General features: G+C 38.2%; 1 protein-coding gene and 1 long non-coding RNA gene across 7 annotated transcripts in view; one reads left to right on the plus strand and one right to left on the minus strand.

The window, feature by feature from the left end:
- Positions 1–15387, plus strand: part of LOC106998772 (uncharacterized) — a 33417-nt gene extending 18030 nt beyond the window's left edge. For both annotated transcript variants that reach the window (XR_013418338.1, XR_001445311.3), the window contains 2 exons: positions 6110–6179; positions 14343–15387. This is a non-coding gene — a long non-coding RNA (uncharacterized LOC106998772). The remainder of the gene's footprint in view (positions 1–6109; positions 6180–14342) is intronic.
- SLC38A9 (solute carrier family 38 member 9) overlaps positions 1–23119 on the minus strand; it is an 87861-nt gene that overhangs the window by 1960 nt on the left and 62782 nt on the right. For 3 of the 5 annotated variants that reach the window (XM_078004081.1, XM_015140034.3, NM_001266237.1), the window contains 4 exon segments: positions 20418–20524; positions 7641–7754; positions 5869–6017; positions 378–467 (listed from right to left, as the gene is read on the minus strand). In XM_078004081.1, coding sequence (XP_077860207.1) covers positions 378–467; positions 5869–6017; positions 7641–7754; positions 20418–20524 — 460 coding nt within the window. 5 annotated transcript variants of the gene reach the window in all.

Raw genomic sequence — 23119 nt, forward strand, 5'->3', positions numbered from 1 at the left:
TAAGGAACTTAGAATGGATTAAGGATGACAAATAAAGGACCTCCCAGGTACTCCCACAAAGTTATATATATTAAAAATGACTTTTTATTTTGGATATAGAGAGGAAATAAAGTGGAAGATGATGAGAAAAAGAAAAAGAAAATGATGCCTGAGGCTAAGGGATAATGGGGCTTCTAGAATGAGTTCCTCACTAGAACAAACAGAAATGGAAGATAATGAGCATCTTAACTGATACCAAGGGGCTGTATTTGAATATTACTAGTTTTAAATACTCACAGGAATTTCACACAATTAAATTAAAACAACGACAACAACAGGAAAAGCCTAAAACTAAAGACCAATATATGTAAGGGCACCATTCCTTTACAAGGCAGTACCTTATGATCCCTCCTATGTTTGGGTAGAAACAGGCCATGATCACTCCAGCTCCCACAATAATTAGATTAAGAATCAGCACGTGGAAAATGCTAGAAGTTGAGAAGAAAGTTTGGAGGAAAGAAAAAATACAAAAATAGGCAAATTATAACGACTAATATGAGAATACAGTTCATTCTTAACATCATTAAAATAAATATGTCTTAAGCTCGATAAAATCACAGCAAAAATAGAAGGCAACAGTAGTCCTCAATTTTGGTAATGAGAAAGTGAAATTAGCTCTTTTGTGGAATTACACTGGTTAAATTTTGTAGAAGCACACTGGTAATGTGTATCAGAATTCACATTCTTTGATCTATGATTCCATTTGGAATATCTTAAGAAAATAATCCAAACAATGAAAATGCTATGAATATCAAGATATTTATGAAAAAACAGAAGAATCCTGGACACAGCAAGGCAACAATTTACTTGACAGAATATGTTGAAAATTATTTAAAATAACTTATCATTATTACCTTGTCAGGTAAAATACTATCTAGGCAATTCAGAAAAAAAGTCAGCGAGGTTTTCACTACACAAGAAAACACCAAAAACGTTTGAAAAAAAGATCAGAAGGATATACACTGAGAAGGCAGTAGTGATTTTTTTACAATTTGGGGTTTTGGATAACATTCCCTCTTTTCTATATTTAACAAACTTTTCATAAAGTGTTCAAATTACTTTTATATTAAAAGCATTATATTAAAGGGAAAGACAAAATGGGCAGGTTTTTATTTTCCAGATTTAACCACTTAAAGAAAGTGGTCATACCTCATACTTAAAGCATAAAGAAAGAACTTAAAGTTACTCACTACCATCAACAGAATATTTACTAAATACTTTAACTAGATATTAACAATTCAAGGTTTAGGAATCAATTTTGGACACAAACAAAAATAATGTAGATGAAAATTTGATGCTGAAGAAATAACTCCATTTCCCCTGAAAATGATTCTCAAAAGCCAAATGTACACATCAAAGCAACCCTTTGGGCCCAAGTTATCAGAGGTTAATTAATCCCAGATAAAGATTACAGAGAGAATTAAAAACAAAGAAAATTATTTATATAAATAAGTGGTTAGTCATATACCCTGATGAATTAGAAAGATATTAGGCTTACAGATCTTATTGTTTACCCAGAAACTCTAACCTTAAAATTGCTTCAGAGCTTTGAGGTATTGGCTGGGCCTTTGTTATTTCTGTATTATAAAAGGAAACAACTTTGTATACATAGAGGGAGGCAGTTGTACTCATCTGTATTCCTTTTCTAAAATTTTATTAATTATTATTATTTTTTTAAGAGACGGGGTCTTGCTCTGTCATCCAGCCTGCAGTGCAGTGGGGCAATCATGGCTCACTGAAGCCTTGAACTTCTGGACTCAAACCATCTTCCTGAATACCTGGGACCACAGGCATGTGTCACCATGCCCAGCTAACACCCATGTTTTCCATACTGTATTCTTTACTGCCAAACACTCTCCAAAGAATAAACAAGGTCCTCGATAAAGGAGTAGAACATTAATTTTGCTAAATCTCATGTTTGAATACACACTCTTTTAAATATTCTATGTGATCAAATAGGAAGGTCATAATAAAGCACATCTACTGTGTACTGCAGTACAGTACACTGGAAGTCCTGAGGAAAAGTACTTGTGTGGCTGACCTCAGGAGGACCTAGCTGTTTTGCCTACCAAATGCTTTTTATACTTGAATTGCAGTCAAACTATGGTCATTCAAACTCAGGTGTTGGACAGGTATTTTCCAGAAAATGAATGATATAAGCTTGTCACTGCAAGGAAAACAACTCGCAGTATTTGTTGCCAAAGATAAAATTAAAGTTTTCAAATAAAAACTAGAATTTTGGAAAACTTGTATTTGCTACCCTGAGCTTGACAGTGTTTAAAGGCTCTTATGATGAAATTAGTGATAGTATTAATGAAATTGGGTTTTGATATTGTAAAATGAAGTGTGTCAACATTTGGAAGATCCACAGAACTCAGTGAACCAATATTTTCCAAATGATCAAACAGATGTTACAAAATCATGCATGCGTAAAAGATCCAAAGTGCACGATAGACCAGTTGGTTTTAATGTCAACAAGTTTCAGATTCCACATTGCAACTCATAAGAAGCTACCACTTGTCAGGTTTTGGCACAGTATCAAAGAAGAATATCCAGAAGTGTATGAAAAGGCTATTAAAAGTACTCTTTCTTTTTCCAACTATCTATGTGAGGCTGGATTTTCTTCACAAATCTAAATGAAAACAGCATATTATAACATGGAATGCAGAAGTAGAGAGGAGAATCCAATTGTCTACTAGTAAAGCAGAAATTAGAGTTTTGCAAATGTAAATTAAAGTTTTTTTTTTTTTTTTTTTTTTTGAGATGGAGTCTTGCTATGTCACCCCGGCTGGAGTGCAGTGGTGCCATCTTGGCTCACTGCAACCTCCGCCTCCCGGGTTCAAGCAATTCTCCTGCCTCAGCCTCCCAAGTACCTGGGATTATAGGTGCCTGCCACCACGCCAGGCTAATTTTTGTATTTTCAGTAAAGATGGGGTTTCACCATGGTGGCCAGGATGGTCTCCATCTCCTGACCTCATGATCCACCTGCCTCAGCCTCCCAAAGTGCTTGGATTACAGGTGTGAGCCACCACGCATGGCCAAATTAAAAATTTTTTGAAAGCAGTTATTTTTATTTTTTTTTAATTTTAATGATGGTGGGTACATAGTAGGTGTTTATATTTATGGGGTACATGAGATGTTTTCATACAGGCATGTAATACATAATAATCACATCATGGAGACTGGGGTATCCAAGCCTCAAAAGTGGTTTTTTACAAAAATGTTACTTAACAAGTAATGGTTTTATTATTGATTTTAAAGAAATTAAAAATACTTTGCTGGGTATGGTGGCTCATGCCTGTAATACTAGCAATTTGGGAGGCCGAGGCGGGCAGATCACCTGAGGTCAGGAGTTCAAGATCAGCCTGCCCAACATGGCGAAACGCCATCTTTACTAAAAATACAAAAAATTAGCCAGGCATGGTGGTGGGTGCCTGTAATCTCAGATACTTGGGAGGCTGAGGCACGAGAATTGCTTGAACCCAGGAGGCAGGGGTTGCAGTCAGCCGAGATGCACCACTGTACTCTAGTCTGGGCAACAAGAGTGAAACTCCATCTTAAAAAAACAAAAAACAAAACAAAACAAACCTAAATTCTATTTTTTAATATTTAAATGCTGATACCTATACCTGCATAAACTAAAGCTCCTGGAGTCGTCCATACATTTTTAAGAGCATAAAGGGTCCTGAGACCAAAAATTATGCTCCAAAGTATGCACACTCTATAGAGTACTTATAACTGTTGGATAAATGAAAATGACAGTGTGTTCTTGGTGGCAGGGGAAGAACTGTAATGTGAAAACAAAAGGGAAATCTCTGACTTTTTCCAAGAAGAAAAAACATTCTTATAAAGACAGCCACAATTCTGCAAAATAATGGCAGAAAACAGGAATAATGTATTTGCTTAGCATTTTTTCATCTATGACTTCACTGTATTTATTTTCTTCGATGAATATAAATACAGTAGAGTAGAAACACAATCAGAGGCTTACACTTACTAAGCTCCAATCTTCTGGATAATAATATTAGAACTATAGCTGCTGCTATACTTATCAGTGCTTGAACCTGGTAACTCTTGACTTTTGCTTTGTTTTGAAACCAACATATTTATGGCGAAAATTATTTACTGAAGAAGCAGACTACATTAGTTCATTTTAAACAAGAACTGATTAAGACCACTTGTTTAGTTGGTTACTGTAAATGCAATTTTTTTTTCAAATTTTATTTAAAATTTTTATTTCTTTAAAAGAACTTATTCCTAATAAAAGTGGATTAGGTTCTTTTTACTAGGATGAACCTATAATAAGACTTAATGTAAGAGTAGGAGTTAGCCAAGAGTTCACAAGAAGACTGCTGGGAAACTCTGAAATGACATATAGAAATTTCTCTTGGATGAGGGTAACCAGCTTTGAACAGATTTTCAAAAGAACTCGCAACTCCTTCATCCCCAATAAGAGGTTAACAATATAGCAGTAATTTAAACTTGTTATATATCAAATAAAAATTAATTATATATCTGACCTTCAATTCTTAACAATTGATCATTTATGTAAAACTGCATAAATGTTAATGAATATAAAAGTAAGGATTGTTGGGCTCAGAAAACCATACCTTAGAAACAAAAGTTTTTCTCTGACCTTCTGAATCTCAGTCCCATTCTCCCGAAGCTAGCTTAGAAACTAGAATCCCTCTTCTTCCCCAATGTGGAAACGAAAACATTTTCCCTCAAGCTGGCCATAAAACCTAAAAATATCACTCGAATTTCCCTCTATTTCTGTGTAAAAACTAGCCATAAAGAAATGATCTGGCCTGTCTTGTTTGACTGCAGGTCATAAGACTCCCATAACAGAGGGGGTCCTGCCCCAGACTCAAATAAAAAAACATATGCTCAGAGAGGCTAAGAATCTAGACAGAGGGGCCTTGCTGGGTTTCCCCACTCAGTCTATTAGCATTAGACATGGCTGTTCACATAAACGTAATCATAAAAATGGACAATTTCCCCTGTATCTTTGGGTCTTCTTTCTAAAGGCTCCCATGTAACATAAAACCACATTCAAATACATTTATATGCCTTTTCTCCGCTTTTTTTTTTCTTTTGGAGGCAGGGTCTCATTGTATCACCCAGAGCAGTGGCGTGATCTCAGCTCACTGCAGCCCCTATCTCCCGGGCTCAAACGATCCTCCTCCTCCTACCTCAGCCTCCTGAGTAACTGGGACTACAAGCATGCCCACCATGCTCAGCTAATTTTTAAAAATGTTGTAGAGATGGAGTTTCACTATGTTGCCCAGGTTGGTCTTGAACTCCTGGGCTCAAGTGATCCACCCACCTTGGCCTCTAAAAGTGCTAGGATTACAGGCATGAGCCACTGAGCCTGGCCCTTTTTGCCTATGAATCTGCCTTTTGTCAGTCATTTTCAACAAACCTTCAGAGGGCAAAGGGGAATTTTTCCCTTGGTCCTGATAGCTTCAATGACCAATAATTAAAATAAAAGTGTTGCTTCTCATTAGCTACACATTGCCAACATAGGTACTATACATTATAAACTTCTTGACAACATGTAAATCAATAGCAATTAAATAATAAGATAAATATAAGTGGTATCAGAGCTAATTAACTATACTGGAAGGAACGAACTTTAAATCATTTTAGACAAGGGAGTGGCTTCTATTTTTAAAGCTCTTCAGGGAAGAGGACACCAATGATCTATCTTTAGTCACCACTTTCATTAGGCATTTTTATAGCAAAAGGATCAGTCACACTTTAAACTGACCTGCTTGCACAGTCATTTGTTGCTTGGCACATCTTGCTGGTCAAGAGAAGAGCCCTTACCTAGGATAAATGTCACCGAAGATATGGCCCAAAAGCTGGACACGAGCCAGGTAGCCTAAGAGTGGGTATACAGTCATCATCTGGAACAGCAGGAATATCCTTGCAATGAAGGACAGGGTGTCACTGCTAGGGAAGTTGTCTAAAAAATTCTAATCCAAGAAAGATAATGAGGTCATGTTAAAAATCAAATTCAGTACACACATTCATAAAATGGAATGTCTTCTGCTTATTTTGAACACAGGTGCTACTCCAATTGTGACTTGTGGACTAGTGCCCATCCACAACTACTTGTTAAGTATTTTTTCAAGGAGGTAAGTATAGAAATTGAGTGTTTAGAAACTTTTACAGAAATATGACATTGCCACAATTTTATTCTATTTTACAAAAGTATCAGCATGCAATTTATGTAACATTAAAGCAACAGCAAAGACAATTTTGTCCTTCACCACAGATAGATCCAGAAAGCACTGCTCTATGTGGTTAAAGGAAAATACCAGTCTGCTTTAAAGATTTAAAGAGCTAATTTAATGCAGTGTTATTTTACCCTCTCTGGCTCTCTTGCTTTCCTCCTCTGAAGCACTGTAAGCACTTTTGATGTAAAGATGACAGAATAAGGTGAGAGTATGTCTATCACCTACTGCATCATTGTTTATCACTAAATTGAAAAGGATTTATCTCTTCTTTCTTTCATGACCCTTTTCTCCATTTTGGTTTGGTATCTTAAAAAAAGTTAATTACGCAGAATTTTTATCTTTTCTTTCAAATACAAATATTACAAATATTCCTATTCCCAAGGGAGTAGGCTTTGTATGAGTTTGTTCATATCAGGGAAATTTCCAGCAAACATTTGGCTGCCAAAGAACTTCTGGAGTCAAGGAAATCAAGAAAATAAGAACATGTCCAAGCTGCCATAATAGCAGTAATTCAAACTTATTTTTCTTATAAAGATGAGAACACTATTAACATTATTCTGCTGAAATAACCATTATAATTCAGCTGTAATAAATCACATGTATATTCCATTGCACTCTATAAGAGGAATTTCTTCTGACCAGAAAGTCACTTGCGAAATGTTGTTTTTTGTGAGAAACTCTTCAGTCACTTATAACTAAAGACTATACGACTGCTAAGTTTTTGATGGGTTAAATCAAAGAAAATATTAGTTACGGCAATCTTTTATTAAAATATCTTTTTCTTTTACTCTATCTCTCTTTTTTTTTTTTTAAACCCTCTGGTAACTCATAGAACATCTCTCTCTCTTTTTTTAACAGTCAAATACTCTTTTTTTGTTTTGCTGCCTGTCGCTCAGTATAAGAATGAGAGTCTGATTAATCATTAGGGTCTGATAAACTAAGACTCTATCCAGGGCATTCCTGATGTGGGCTTTAAAAAATAGGGAGTTCATTCAATGTATTTTCTGTGAGGTTTTATAACTACATGAGAACTATTCATAACAGTTCCCCACAAAAAGAGAAATATATGTACATAATAGACATTTATTTGAGTACCACAAGGTGCCTGGCACGTAGTACATTATCTCAGAGTCCATCTAAAAATCAAATGGGGTACTTATTGTACTATTTAATGGAAAAGAAAAATAAAGCTCAGAAAGAAAAGGGAAGGTGCCTAAATTCCCATACTTGGAGTAGATAGCAGAGATGGCATTAAAACCCAGGTCTATCTGATGTTATATCTTGCCACTGTATCACCCTGCCTACTATAAATACATGAAAGTGTACACAATCACACAGAGAGGCTACACCGTGCCTTACCTGCTCAATACAATCTTTGGATAATGGTGGTGAAGGAAATGAAGCAAAAACCAGGACTCCAATATAGAGATAAGTTAACGTCACTAGCATATAAGCAATGCACAGGTCCCTCACCTGTAAATACAGAAAAAAAGTCCCATAATACTGAAGAACCTTGCAGTAAGTCTACCTGAATAGGCTAAGAAGACTAACAAATAAATACAAAATTTGTCTTTTTACCTTGTACGTGTGTATATATTTCTAGATATTCAATTTGTTCACAGAAAGTAGTTAAAACAAAATCCACATACTTTACAATTAGTCTGCCAATTTTTTTAAAAAAGGTAGTCTGAAGTATGTAGACTAAGCTACCTGTTGGCAGACTTAGAAGTTAACACAAACAGTGGTTTAACATGGCTGAAATTCTGACTTAATTTCAAAAGATAATTTAGTTGCCAAATTACAAAATACTATAACTACAATAATAAAGCTAAGGGACAATAAGAAAGTAAGCATAAGCCACTTCAGTATGGTCTGCAACATTTTAGAACTTCTTCCTTTGGTAAATTAACTTATTAAAATATGCCTAGACCACAGCAGAGTAGAACATACTAAAATATATTTAATAAAAAAAGAAAGCTAAAGAAGAGACAATAAGCAGTATTAAAGGCAAGCTTAATAAATCTAAACAGTAAACAAAAGGAAATCAAAAGGCAGCTGTTCAAACAGCTGCACAATGTTACTGGAATCAGCAAACAAATGCAGAACATTGGCCGGGCGCGGTGGCTCAAGCCTGTAATCCCAGCACTTTGGGAGGCCGAGACGGGCGGATCACGAGGTCAGGAGATCGAGACCATCCTGGCTAACCCGGTGAAACCCCGTCTCTACTAAAAATACAAAAAACTAGCCGGGCGAGGTGGTGGGCGCCTGTAGTCCCAGCTACTCGGGAGGCTGAGGCAGGAGAGTGGCCTAAACCCGGGAGGCGGAGCTTGCAGTGAGCTGAGATCCGGCCACTGCACTCCAGCCCGGGCTACAGAGCAAGACTCCGTCTCAAAAAAAAAAAAAAAAAAAAAAAAAAAAAAAAAACAAATGCAGAACATTAAATAAAGTGGACCGCTTTCTTCTACTGCGGTTCCCACCCTCCCAACCCCCCATCTCCATGCAAAGTAAAAATCTCCAAGACATTTAATGTAGCCAGCTGTCAGATCCAAACAGAACAGATTCTCCAGCTCAAATATCTGGTCTTCATCGCCACTAAAGTTATGGCCAAAGAATTCAGCACAATTAAATTATGGTAACAAGCCTATTCATTTTTCATTTTAAACAAAAATTACTTTGAAAGCTAAGGAAACAAATTGGAAAAAAATAAACTTAAAAACATTTGATAGCACAATAAAAAAAAACTGGGACATTTGGTATTAGGGAACATTTCTGATTTTTTGGATTACTTTCTTCCTTAAATGGGCTAGCTAACATAGTAGAGTTTTATAAACTTGACTGTTGACAAATTCAGTTAAAAAGCAAGTAACAAGTTATGAGAAATCTTAAGGTCAGGTCTAAATTGACAATCAGCTTGAAAGTAAATCAAGGGTTTTAAACCCTAAATTAGATGGTGGATAAGCTCATGGAGCTAAAGGCTTATGCAGATTGGTTCCAGTCCTCTCAAAATGCTTCTAATTGCTTAGGAATGAGGAAGAGGATGACCAAACCTCCTGGGGGGTTTTCAAAATCATTCCTCTTGAGTTCATGAAGCTCTAGGTCTGACGGGAGGCCAGACTTCAGTCACCCCTAGGGTTGCCTCATGATCTTGTGTGGGATGAACAGCAATGAACCAGGTCAAATCTACTTTTTTGTCAGAGTAGTAGTTTCCCATTATGATGTTTGAAAGTCATTCTACACTCAACCTACTCAATGCTACTCAAGAACAGAGGTAGCCTTGTAAAAAAATCTTGGGAGGCAAAGCAGCTGGGCTTGAGACAGCTCTCTGTAAAGTAGGACAGCCACCATTCCATAGACAGTTTTCAGCTTATCTACTACCTGATCACCGCGTTATTTTGGTCTGACTTCTTGCAAAGAAGTGTACCATAACACACTTCAGGGGAAATCTGATTAAGATGCAAAGGCTATGGTGCAGAGCTTCCAATAAGACTTTTCCCCTCTGCTTCTCTGTTCTCACGGCACTATATACATATCTCAAATACAGCAATGACAGTATTGTGACAGTCATTAATTTTTATTATAAAAGTAATCCATGTGCATGATATAAAGAATTTCAAGTGGAGATAAAATACGTCCCTTGACATCCCTAAAATAGCCAAGGTTAATAGTTCTTGTATCATGTTGGTATTTTAATTTTTCTCTAAATGTGTCTGTACCACAAGACTCTGGGATTCTGAGGACAGGGACCATGTCTTTTTCTTCTTTGTATCCCCAATACCCAGGACCACACCTAGTACATAGGAGGAATGTGGTAAATGTAGATAAAGAATAATAGCCACATTGGTTTTATTAACTGCTTGTAGGTGCCAGGCTCTATTGCTAAGCACATTACAAGTGTCATCTCATTTAATCCTCATTGCAACCTTATAATGTAGATACTGTCATTTTCTTCATTTTACAGATGTAAACTAAGTGCAGCAAGGTTACAAAACTCGTTTGTGGCTGCAAAGTGGGTATCTGGTGAAACCAATATTCAAATCAAGATCCTTTTAGTTCCAAACTGCAGGTCCTCAGCTACTATGATGGAGAGCTGACCAGTCTCCAATGCAGTTGTGTCACAGTTAATAAACAATAATAATAAAAAAAGAGAGGTAACAAGTTATGAGTAATAACTATACAACAGAACACATACAGGGATGCTTCCATTTTGAGACACTAAAATCAGGAAAGTTCTATTTCATAGTACTCCAACATACCTTCAGTAAAAGTAGCTCAGGAGCTACATACGTGTTTTCATCTGAATACTCCGATGAACAGAAATGATGCTTTTATTATAAAAGCAGCTGAGGTTTAGCATGACGCTGGGAAATATGCCACTTAGGAACAGTATACACATATGTGGGCTTTGCTATTCTCTGGCTCAAACACAAGCCATTACTAAAGATATAGTTCGGCCTAAAGATACAGCCTCTTGAAAGCCCATTTAATGGAACAGCATAGAAAAAAAGCTATTCTTTAGAAAATGAGGCTCAAAGTAAAAAATATATTTAAAAAGAGACACAAGTGACAATATAAACTGGTAATTATGTCAAGAAGCCTATACATTAATAAGGTAACCGATTCTGCCTTGTGAATAATAAATGGCTGGCAGGGTTGACGGTAGAAAACTAACGACAGGTAGAATGCCAAGTCAGAATGAAAACTGGATCTACAACAGGCCCAGAAGTGGGTTTGGGAGCACATTCTATTTGTCAGACATGGTTTATTATTTGTTTCACATACCGTTCATAGTGAAAATACTATCCAGTGGAGCATTTACTAACAAAAATGACAGAAACTGACCACACAGACTGACCCCAAACATTTACATAACTTCTCCTGGTATATAGCCAAGTAAACCACAGATGCATATGAAGAAGGAAAAAGTAAATAACAAATCATGATATAAGGCATTTCAAATTGTTTTAAAGAACAAAGCAGGGTAATACAACTAAACACAGACAAAACAAAACTAAACAAAAGAAACACTTAGAGGTTCTGATTCAAATACAATGAGAAAATATCAAGAGGTCAATCCACACAACCAGGAGGGTTATAGGAACTACATATTCTGGTGATAAACTAGTTGGATGGTCTTCAGCTCCCTAATCCCCCTTTTTTGGCAAGATATGACAAAAGAATAGGAACGATGGCCGGGTGGGGTGGCTCACGCCTGTAATCCCAGCACTTTGGGAGGCCGAGGCGGGTGGATCACCTGAGGTCAGGAATTCAAGACCAGCCTGACCAACATGGAAAAACCCCATTTCTACTAAAAATACAAAATTAGCCAGACGTAGTGGTGCATGCCTGTTATCCCAGCTACTTGGGAGGCTGAGGCAAGAGAATTGCTTGAACCGGGGAGGCAGAGGTTGCAGTGAGCCAAGATTGTGCCACTGCACTCCAGCCTGGGCAACAAGAACGAAACTCCGTCTCAAAAAAAAAAAAAAAAAAAAGGAATAGAAATGATATCCCATTTACACATATAACAAATTACATTTGATGGAAAAAAAAACTGTATGAAATGAAGTTGAACTTGGAAAACCTAGAAAATTTGATCACTACACCTATTTGGGAGTTTGTTTCTTTCTTTGCAAATATCTTTAGTTCCAAGTCCAGTTATAATTTATATAGAAGACGAGGACTTTTCTATTCTTTTGTCTTCTTTTCTATTTTCAAACTTTTGTTTACTGAGCTTGGAATGATCCAGTATCCACATTATGAATTCAGAGTCCCTGGCAAGCTTTACATTTTTTGACTTTAATCTCAAGAAAATATTATGCCATGATATTAACAGGACTTCTTTCAAATTACTTACTGAGGCTGGGCGCGGTGGCTCAAGCCTGTAATCCCAGCACTTTGGGAGGCTGAGACGGGTGGATCACAAGGTCAGGAGATCGAAACCATCCTGGCTAACATGGTGATACCCCGTCTCTACTAAAAAATACAAAAAAAAAAACTAGCAGGGCGAGGTGGCGGGCGCCTGTAGTCCCAGCTACTCGGGAGGCTGAGGCAGGAGAATGGCGTGAACCTGAAAGGTGGAGCTTGCAGTGAGCTGAGATCCGGCCACTGCACTCCAGCCTGGGCCACAGAGCGAGATTCCATCTCAAAAAAAAAAAAAAAAAAAAAAAAAAAAAAATCAAATTACTTACTGAAACCTGCTGAAAGGTATAATCATTAAATAAATCAAATGACAAAGTTTTTCTCAGAATATAGTACCCATTTAGCTAGATTTTTGCTAACATATAAGCCAATTTCAGTATAATCAAAAAGACAGTATATATATTTACATATAGTCAAAGTGTTTAGAATGTTGCTGGCACATAGTGCTTCATAAATGTTAGCTTTATCCTTAGCAATTATTAATATTTTAAGAAGTTAACATAAAGTACAACTAGTTTTTTGAAAGGTAGACCATCACTTCATAACCCAATTTCAATTAAGACAGTTTAAAAAAAACAAAACAAAACAACCATTTAAACCTTTGTGTGTGTGTGTTTTTTTTTTTTTTTTTTTTTGAGATGGCGTCTCGCTCTGTTGCCCAGGCTGGAGGGCAGTGGCATGATCTGAGCTCACTGCAACCTCTGCCTGCCGGGTTCAAGTGATTCTCCTGTCTCAGCCTCCCAAGTAGCTGGAATTGCAGAGGCCCACTACCATGCTTGGCTAATTTTTGTATTTTTAGTAGAGACGGGGTTTTGCCATGTTGGCCAGGCTGGTCTCGAACTCCTGACCTCAGCTGATCCAACTGCCTCAGCCTCCCAAAGTGCTGGAATTACAGGCGTGAGTCACCACGCCCAGCCATTTAAACCTTTGCTTTTAAGCCTTTGTTTTAAAAATAGTTTCCACAAGTGACAAAAGGTGAATCAAATTGTATTAGCTGAACCTAACATAATAGTTCTACAAAGTCCTCATCCTAATACTAAGTGGAAAGAATTCATTTTATGGTATTTACATATGAAATACGGATTTCAAGGCCCACTGAGTGTTCTACTAAGAAAGGCAAAGACATGTCCTCAGTCCTTGGGAGACCATGAACCAAGAACGCCCATCTCAATCCAGCCCTGAGCTTCTCACAGTGGGGCATATACACCTCCAGATAAACTGGTGTGACTTTCCAGAAAAGCAATTCAACTTGAGAATTCTGGCGAGTGAAAAGTTAAGCACAGACAGTCCTCACTTTGCAGGGTGGTATGAGATTATAAAAATTACTATGCAACCTGAAACTGCAAAGTGATCACAATAATCAATGGGAAAAACATGCAATTGTTCTATGATCTTTAACAATTGTCAAAACATTAAATATTCTGTTATAAATGTGTAAGGAAAAGTAAAACATTTCTAAAAGTACATTGCAATGTCAGAAATATTGAGCTTAAAATATTTTGTTTTGTAAAAACATACCAAGAGTAGTCTGAACTACGTTTGCCTCCTTCTTCTCATTGTATAACTTAACAAAATGTAGCAGGCATCTTTTCCATGCCTTGGTGAACCGTCATACTCCTTTATCCCAACTGTGCACCAGCTTCTAACATTTCATCTTTTGTGCTTTCAATGTTGTGAGACATCTCTGAGAATTCAATTAATGTGAAGTTTTCTGACAACTGCACTTCCTCTGGGATATGTTCATTCTTGTAATCATAACCACTTTCCAAATGCATGTTGATAAGCTCACCTTCCTTAAGTTTCTCTGGCTGCATATCTGGAGTATCTTGTATAGCAGCAGTGTCAACATTTCCACAGTTGGCTATTTCTTTTATAACTCTTTATATAGAGTTGAATTCAAATTTCACTTCTTGCATTATTGTTTTGTTTCATTGTAACACTTTCACTTTGTTTGACAATTCCTTGTTCAAGTATCCATTTTTTGTAAAATATATCAGTTTATCACTGGGAGACAAGGAGTTAACACAACTATCTGCTTTGCAGACTGTACAGTGAAAACCATACACAGTGACCAGTCATTGACAGACTTTGAAAGAAGTTATGTGATTGGTTACTAATTATCACATGCACTTTTTATTTATGCAGTGCTTTGTGAAGTGAGGGCCAGCAGCTACTACTTTACAAGTACTAATAGTTAAAATTCTGACCTTGCCTGTGCCCGACCGGAGCCAGCGGTTCTTCAAGCACCCAGCATCCAGCGAGACGCGCAGCGCACCGATGGAGGGGACACGGGCAGAGCAATGGTAGCCAGGCTCGGCTGGGGCTGCTGCTGCTGGCACTGCTCCTACCCACGCAGATTTATTCCAATGAAACAACTGTTGTAACAGTTTCAAGTAGCTCCTCCCAGAATACTTCGACTGCCCCAAATCCAGCTAATGCCACCACCAAGGCGGTTGGTGGTGCCCTGCAGTCAACAGCCAGTCTCTTCGTGGTCTCACTCTCTCTTCTACATCTCTACTGTTAAGAGACTCAGGTCAAGAAACATCTTCTAAACTTCCCCATCTTCTAAACCCAATCCAAATGGCGTTTGGAAGTCCGATTTGGCAAGGAAAAACAGGTCTTCTTCGAATCTACTAATTCCACACCTTTTATTGATATAAAATGTTGAGAATCCCAAATTTGATCGGTTTGAAGAACATGTGAGGATCCCAATTTGATCAGTTTGAAGAACATCTAGTTTGAAGAACTAGATGATGGATGACAATATTAAATCTGCTGGTGTTTCATGTATAAGATGAAGGAAAGGCAACATCCAAAATAGCTAAGACATGATTTCCTTGAATGTGGCCTAAGAAATACTACCTTGAAAATAAGAATAGTGGCCGGGCGCGGTGGCTCAAGCCTGTAATCCCAGCACTTTGGGAGGCCGAGGCGGGTGGATCACGAGGTCAGGAGATCGAGACCATCCTGGATAACATGGTGAAACCCCGTCTCTACTAAAAATACAAAAAACTAGCCGGGCGTGGTGGCGGGCGCCTGTAGTCTCAGCTACTTGGGAGGCTGAGGCGGGAGAATGGCGTGAACCCGGGAGGCGGAGCTTGCAGTGAGCCGAGATCACGCCACTGCACTCCAGCCTGGGAGCACAGTGAGACTCCGTCTCAAAAAAAAAAAAAAAAAAAGAAAATAAGAATAGTAATAAAGGATGTGATTGTGGAATGGAGATTCAGTTTTCATTTGGTTCATTAATTCTATAAGGCCATAAAACAGGTAATATAAAAAGCTTCCATGATTCTATTTATATGTACATTAGAAGGAATTTCCAGGTGTTACTGTAATTCCTCAATGTATTGTTTCGACAGCACTAATTTAATGCCGATATACTCTAGATGAAGTTTTACATTGTTGAGCTATCGCTGTTCTCTTGGGAACTGAACTTACTTTCCTCTTGAGGCTTTGGATTTGACATTGCATTTGACCTTTTACGTAGTAATTGACATGTGCCAGGGCAATGATGAATGAGAATCTACCCCCAGGTCCAAGCATTCTGAGCAACTCTTGATTATCCATATAGTCAAATGGTAGGCATTTCCTATCACCTATTTCCATTCAACAAGAGTGCTACATTCATTTAGCTAAACAGATTCCAAAGAGTAGAACTGCATTGACCGTGACTAATTTCAAAATACTTTTTTTTTTATTATTATTTTTTAGATGGAGTCCCACTTTGTCACCCAGGCTGGAGTGCAGTGGCGCAATCTCAGCTCAGTGCAACCCTCTGCCTTCCGGGCTCAAGCGTTTCTCCTGCCTCAGCCTCCCAAGTAGCTGGGATTACAGGCACCTGCCACCATGCCTGGCTAATTTTTGTAATTTTACTAGAGACAGGGTTTCACCATGTTGCCCAGGCTGGTTTCGAACTCCTGACCTCAGGTGATCCGCCTGCCTCGGCCTCTCAAAGTGCTGGGATTATAGGCTTGAGCCTCCGTGCCCAGCCGTCAAAATGCTTATTTCTGTATTTGTTGAATACTTTTTACAATTAAAAAAAAAGATCTGTTTTGAAGGCAAAACTGCAAATCTTGAAATTAAAAAGGCAAAGATGTAAAGGAATCAAAACTATAAATCAAGTATTTGGGAAGTGAAGACTGGAAGCTAATTTGCATTAAATTCACAAAAACTTTTATACTCTTTCTGTATATACTTTTTTTTTTTTCTTTAAAAAACAATTTTGGATCAGAATAGCCACATTTGGAACACTTTTTGTTATCAGTCAATATTTTTAGATAGTTAGAACCTGGTCCTAAGCCTAAAAGTGGGCTTGATTCTGCAGTAAATCTTTCACAACTGCCTCGACACACAGAAACCTTTTTAAAAATAGACACTTGCCGAAGTCTTTTGTTCGCATGGTCACACCCTGATGCTTAGATGTTCCAGGAATCTAATATGGCCACAGTGGTCTCGATGACCAAAGTCATTTTTTTTCATCTTTAGAAAATTACATGGGAACAAACAGATTAAACACATCTGAAGCTACTGTGTGTGTGAATGAATACTCTTTTGCTTTATTCCAGAATGCTGTACATCTATTTTGGACTGTATATTGTGTTTGTGTATTTATGCTTTGATTCATAGTAACTTCTTATGTTATGGAATTGATTTGCATTGAACACAAACTGTAAATAAAAAGCAAGAAAAGGCTGAAAAAAAAATAAAATTCTGTGGTAACTGACGTTTGAACAAATGTTGTTAGGAGGAACTGATGTATTTTAACTAAACCAGATTAATGAAACTGGTGCATGTAAGAACCATGCAACATGAGAACTGCCTGTAATTTAACTCATTTTGAGCCCCTCCTCTTTCCCTTTTCTTTTTTGAGGTGGAGTCTCACTCTGTCGCCCAGGCTGGAGTGCAGTGACGCGATCTCGGCTCACCACAACCTCCACCTCCCGGGTTCAAGCGATTCTCCTGCCTCAGCCTCCCGAGCAGTGGGTACTACAGGCACGTGCCACCACACCCGGCTAATTTTTTGTATTTTTAGTAGAGATGGGGTTTCACTGTGTTAGCCAGGATGGTCTCAATCTCCTGACCTTGTGATCCGCCTGCCTTGGCCTCCCAAGGTGCTGGGATTACAGGCATGAGTCACCGTGCCCAGCCTGAGACTGTTTTCTAGTAAGACAAACAAATAATGAGCATGATAAAAATATGTGTAAATGTTTAAGATAAAACATGACACTTCAGTAAGATTGTGTTTGTCTTCCCCAGATTTCTAGGTACACGAGGTTGTTCTGTTATTAGGGAGACTTTGGTGGTAAAGTTTGAGAAACACAGCCTTATGGATAGGATCATCCAATATATGAGAATTCTACTTAACAACATGAGTTTCTAGGGCACTTGGGCTAACTTGGCTTACAAGAACAGACTGTAAATATCAGGAAAGAAAGGGTAAGAGGGGTAAAAATACTAAAAATTTCCAGCCTCTGTTTTATGTTAGATCATGTTAACATCACAACCCTGATAGGTAGCTATCATTTTACATATGACAAAAATGAAATTTGAGGTAAGTTCACCAAATAGGAAGTATGAAAAATCCAGATTGACTCAAGTCCAACTCCATTTACAGGTAACATGCTACATGTATGGTCAGTAAAGATGAAGATGGAAAAGCTAAATTTATATTTTTGCTTTAGAGAGCTTACTTCCTCTACTTAGAAAGGTTTTTGCCTTCTTAATGACTGCCAAACATTACCCCTTACTCAAAGCCTTCTCAGAATCTCCAGGCACAGCAAATCCTTCCTTCTCCTGCATTTCAGTAACAACTGTATAGACCTCTATCAGAACTTCATTATGACTTTTGTTTACAAGGTCAGAAGCTGTTAAATTGACCACAAAATCTGCAGACAAGCCAACAAGTAACTGGTTAACTTCTGTTTGCCTTGGGTTTAGTTTGCTTTACTTTTTCTATTGTCTAAGGTAGAAAGTTAGGTTTTTGAGATCTTCATTTTTAGTGTAGGTGTTTACAGCTATACATTTCCCTATAAGCACGCTTTAAGTAAACTCAAAGTATTTCTGATTTTTCTTGTGATTTCTTCTTTGACCCATTGGTTATTTAAGAGCATGCTGTTCAATTTCCACAATTTGTGAATTTCCCAAATTTCTTTCTGTTATTGATTTGTATCTTCATTATGGTTAGAGAACATACTCTGTATGACTTAAATCCTTTCACACATATTGAGAATTGTTTTATGACCCAGCATATAGTCTATCTTGGAAAATGTTCTTATGTATTTAAGAAGAATGTGCATTCCGCAGTTGAGAGAAGACTTTTTGTAAATACATATTAGATTAAGTAGGTTGACAGTGTTTTTCATGCTTCATCTATCCTTACTTATTTTCATCTATTTGTTCTATCAGTTACTTGAAGGAGGGTGATAAAATGTCCAATTACAATTGTGGATTTGTCTACTTCTCTTTTCAGTTTGGCAACTGTTAACTCATTTATTTTGAAGCTCTGTCACTGGGTGCATATACATTTAGGATTATTATGTCTTCTTGATGAATTGATCCCTACAGATCATTATGTAAGGTTCCTCTTTATCTCTGGCAATACTCCCAGTTCTAAAGTCTATTTTGTCTGATATTAATTTGGCCACTCCAGCTTTCTTATGTTTAATATTTGCATGGCATATCTTTATGTTTAATATAAATTCCTTGTAGACAACATATAGTTAGGCTTTGTGTTTTAACAAGTCTGAAAATCTCTTTTAATTAATTAAGTTATTTATTTGAGATAGAGTCTCGCTCTGTTGCCCAGGCTGGAGTGCAGTGGCATGATCTCCGCTCACTGCAACTTCTACCCCTTGGGTTCAAGCGATTTCCCGCCTCAGCCTCCTGAGTAGCTGGGATGACAGGTGCACACCACCATGCCTGGCTAATTTTTGTATTTTTAGTAGAGACAGGGTTTCACCATGTTGGCCAGGCTGGTCTCAAACACCGGGCCTTAAGTTATCCGCCTGCCTCAGCCTCTCAAAGTGGTGGGATTACAGGTGTGAGCCGCTGTACCCAACCTCTTTTAATCTTTTAATTGCAGTGTCTTTAAATGTAATTATCAACACAACGGGTTTAAACTTACTATGTTGCTATTTGTTTTCTATTTGTCACATCTATTCTTTGGTTCCTTTTCCATGGCTTCTTTTGGATCAGGTATATTTTGTTTGTTTTTTTGAGATGGAGTCTGGATCTGTTGCCTAGGCTGAAGTGCAGTGGCGATCTTGGCTCACTGCAACCTCCATCTCCCAGGTTCAAGCAATTCTCTGTCCCAGCTTCCTGAGTTGCTGGGATTATAGGCGTCTACCACCACGCCCGACTAATTTTTGTATTTTTAGTAGAGATGGGGTTTCACCGTCTTGGCCAGGCTGGTCTTGAACTCTTGACCTCGGGATCCACCTGCCTTGGCCTCCTGAAGTGCTGGGATTACAGGCGTGAGCCACTGTGCCCAGCTGCATTTTTTTTTTTTTTTAAGATGAGGTTTCACTCTGTTGACCAGACTAGAGTGCTGTGGCATGAACACAGTTCACCACAGACTTGGCTTCCTGGGCTTAAGCAATCCTGCTGCCTCAGCCTCCCAAGTAGCTGGGACTATAGGCATGTGCTACCAAACTGGGCTAATTTTTTCTGTAGAGACAGGGTCTAACCATGTTGCCCAGGCTGGTCTCAAATTCCTGGGCTCAAGTGATCTTCCTGCCTCAGACTCCCAAAGTGCTGGTATTATAGGCCTGAGTCACCATAGCTAGGGTATCTTTAAAAGATTTTACCACCATTAATGGCTTATTAGCTATACCTCTATTTTTTCAGTGGTTACTCTATGGCAGGCACCGGCGAACTATGACTCACGGGCCAAATCTTGTCTGATGTCTATTTTTGTGAACAGTTTCATTGAAACAATGCCATCACCCATTTGTTTATGTATTATCTATGGCTGCTTTCATAACATAACAGCAGAGTTGGGTAGCTGGAACAAAAACCATATGGCCTACAAGGCCTGAAATATTTATCATCTGAACCTTTATAGAAAAATTTGCTGACCACTGCTCTATGGTTTAAGTTTAAAAATTAAGATCTTGTGACAAAATTGCCTAATTGTACCCCAAATATAAAGTGGCTCAAATACTGACTTAAAAAGTTTATTCTCAGGAGATACAAAAGTCAATTCCAAAGATAATTACTCACATTGTTTTCTTGTTTCTTGTTGTTCTTCAAGAGTGTGATGATACAATTATGAATAAAAAAAGCAAGGGTAAGCACTCCAGTCAGCTGTGGAAACTGAAATCTTATCTCTAGGAGAAAAATAAAAACAAACACATTAAAACTGACAGTTAGAAAATGAGTAGTGGTAGCCAACAGTTGATTACTAAAAATCAGTTGTCACTGTTTTATCCAGGGAATGAGAATATTAAAATGTCTTTAAAAAGTTCCTCAAGGCCAGCATTATACTTGGGCAAAGCACTCAAAAGGGGGAAAAAAAAGTATGCTCTGGCTGGGTGTGGTGGCTCACACCTGTAATCCCAACACTTTGGGAGGCCAAGGTGGGCAGATCACCTGAGGTAAGGAGTTTGAGACCAGCCTGGCCAACATGGTGAAACCTTGTCTCTAGTAAAAATACAAAAATTAGCTGAGCGTGGTGGCAGCAGCCTGTAATCTCAGCTACTTGGGAGGCTGAGGCAGGGGAATCGCTTGAACCTGGGAGGCAGAGGCTGTAGTAAGCCGAGATCGCGCCATTGCATTGCGGCCTGGGTGAAAGAGCAAAACTCCATCTCAAAAAAAAAAAAGTATACTCTGTGCAGGCGCTTTGTATCAATTATTCCTATTTGAGGTCATACAATTGGTATGGGGAAGGGCAGGATTCAAATTTAGGCTCTGTCTGACTTTAAAGTCCTTCATTTTTTTAACACCTGAATTTGCCAGAAAATTACCTCTAGAAAAGGAATTATGAAAGGGCAAACTGGTCATTTAACATTCTTCACTGACAAATCTAAAAAACATTATTTAAAAATAATAGAAATAAATGTCCACCTACAGGGGATTCATTAAATTGAGATACAGTTGTGCAGTGGTATACAGTATCAAAAATTATGTTGTAGAGGCAGTTTCTTTTTTTCCCTATGATTGAAATAGCATACATACTGTGATTTTACTTTTTATTGTTTTATTCTTTTTGAGATAGGTTCTCACTCTGTTACCCAGGCTGGAATGCAGTGGCACAAACACGGCTGACGACAGCCCCAACTTTCTGGGCTCAAGTGATCTTCCTGTCTCAGCTTCCCTGGCAGCTAGGATTATAGGTGCATGCCACCACAGCCAGCTAAGTTTAAAAGAATTTTTTTTTTTTTTTTTTTTTGTAGAGACAGGGTCTCGCCATGTTGTCCAGGCTGGTCTTGAACTCCTGGGCTCAAGTAAAACTCCCACCACAACCTCCCAAAGTGCTGGGATTACAGGCATGAGCCACTGTGCCCAGCCTACTTTTACTTCTAAAATATATGTGTGTGTATAGATGTGTGCATGCAAAGAAAAAAGACTGGGGGAGGGGGGGAGTATCCACAAAAATATAAATAGTGGTTACATCAAGTTATGCAATTTATTTTAAATTAACCACTTACCTATAATCTCTAAATGTTCTGCAATAAACACAAAGCTACTTTATTTTATTTTATTTTATTTTATTTTATTTATTTATTTTTTTTGAGACGGAGTCTCACGCTGTTGCCCAGGCTGGAGTGCAGTGGCGCAATCTCGGCTCACTGCAAGCTCCGCCTCCTGGGTTCACGCCATTCTCCTGCCTCAGCCTCCTGAGTAGCTAGGACTACAGGCGCCCGCCACCGCGCCCGGCTAATTTTTTGTATTTTTAGTAGAGACGGGGTTTCACTGTGGTCTCGATCTCCTGACCTTGTGATCCGCCCGCCTCGGCCTCCCAAAGTGCTGGGATTACAGGCTTGAGCCACCGCGCCCGGCCACACAAAGCTACTTTAAAGTGAGAATAAAAGAACACTGCAAAAGCACTGCCAATTTCTGTATTGAGGACTGCTAATAGAAGGAAAAAAATTGATTTTATGTAGAATAAAACCATGATTTAATTGAAAATACTGCTGGTCTAGGCAAACCCATCTCAGGGGATTCCTTAGTGTAAAAAGTAGAAATGTATAAAAAATCCACTGATTCTGCTATATTATTTTAGAAAAAGAAGAGAAAACAAGAATCAAGCACTAGCTCTAAAATAAAATAAATAAATCGAAATAAAATAAGATTAGTTTTCAACACATTCTTTTTAATTTAGCTGAATTTCCTGTCTCTCAGAGTAATCAATTCTATTACTTAGTTAAGATACCCTGTAAAGCAATTTGTTATTTCATCCTTTTCTATCTTTTCTAATTAAGGCAAGTAAGACCACTGTTAGGTTTCTAACTTGTCATATTACAGTGGGTAAATAGTCAGCTTTTTCCCATTAACTACCAAAAGCTATCTTTTTGAGAAAATTTCTTGAAAACCTGAGACTCTTTTTAACAGCACTATTGAAATAAAATTCATGTTTCACCCACTTAAAGTGCACAACTAGTTTTTAATTGAACAGTATATTCACAGAGTTGTACAACCATAACCACAGCACTTCATTCCTTTTCTATTGCCAAATAATATCCCATTGTACAGATATACCACATTTTAGCCAGGCGCAGTGGCTCACGACTGTAATCCCAGCACTTTGGGAGGCTGAGGCAGGCAGATCACCTGAGGTCAGCCTGGCCAACATGGTGAAACCCTGCCTCTACTAAAAATACAAAATTAGCTGGGCATGGTGGTGCACGCCTGTAATCCCAGCTACTCAGGAGGCTGAGGCAGGAGAATCACTTGAACCGGGAGGGGGAAGTTGCAGTGAGTTG

This window comes from Macaca mulatta, chromosome 6 (genome assembly GCF_049350105.2).
Source record: "Macaca mulatta isolate MMU2019108-1 chromosome 6, T2T-MMU8v2.0, whole genome shotgun sequence".
NCBI lineage: Eukaryota > Metazoa > Chordata > Mammalia > Primates > Cercopithecidae > Macaca > Macaca mulatta.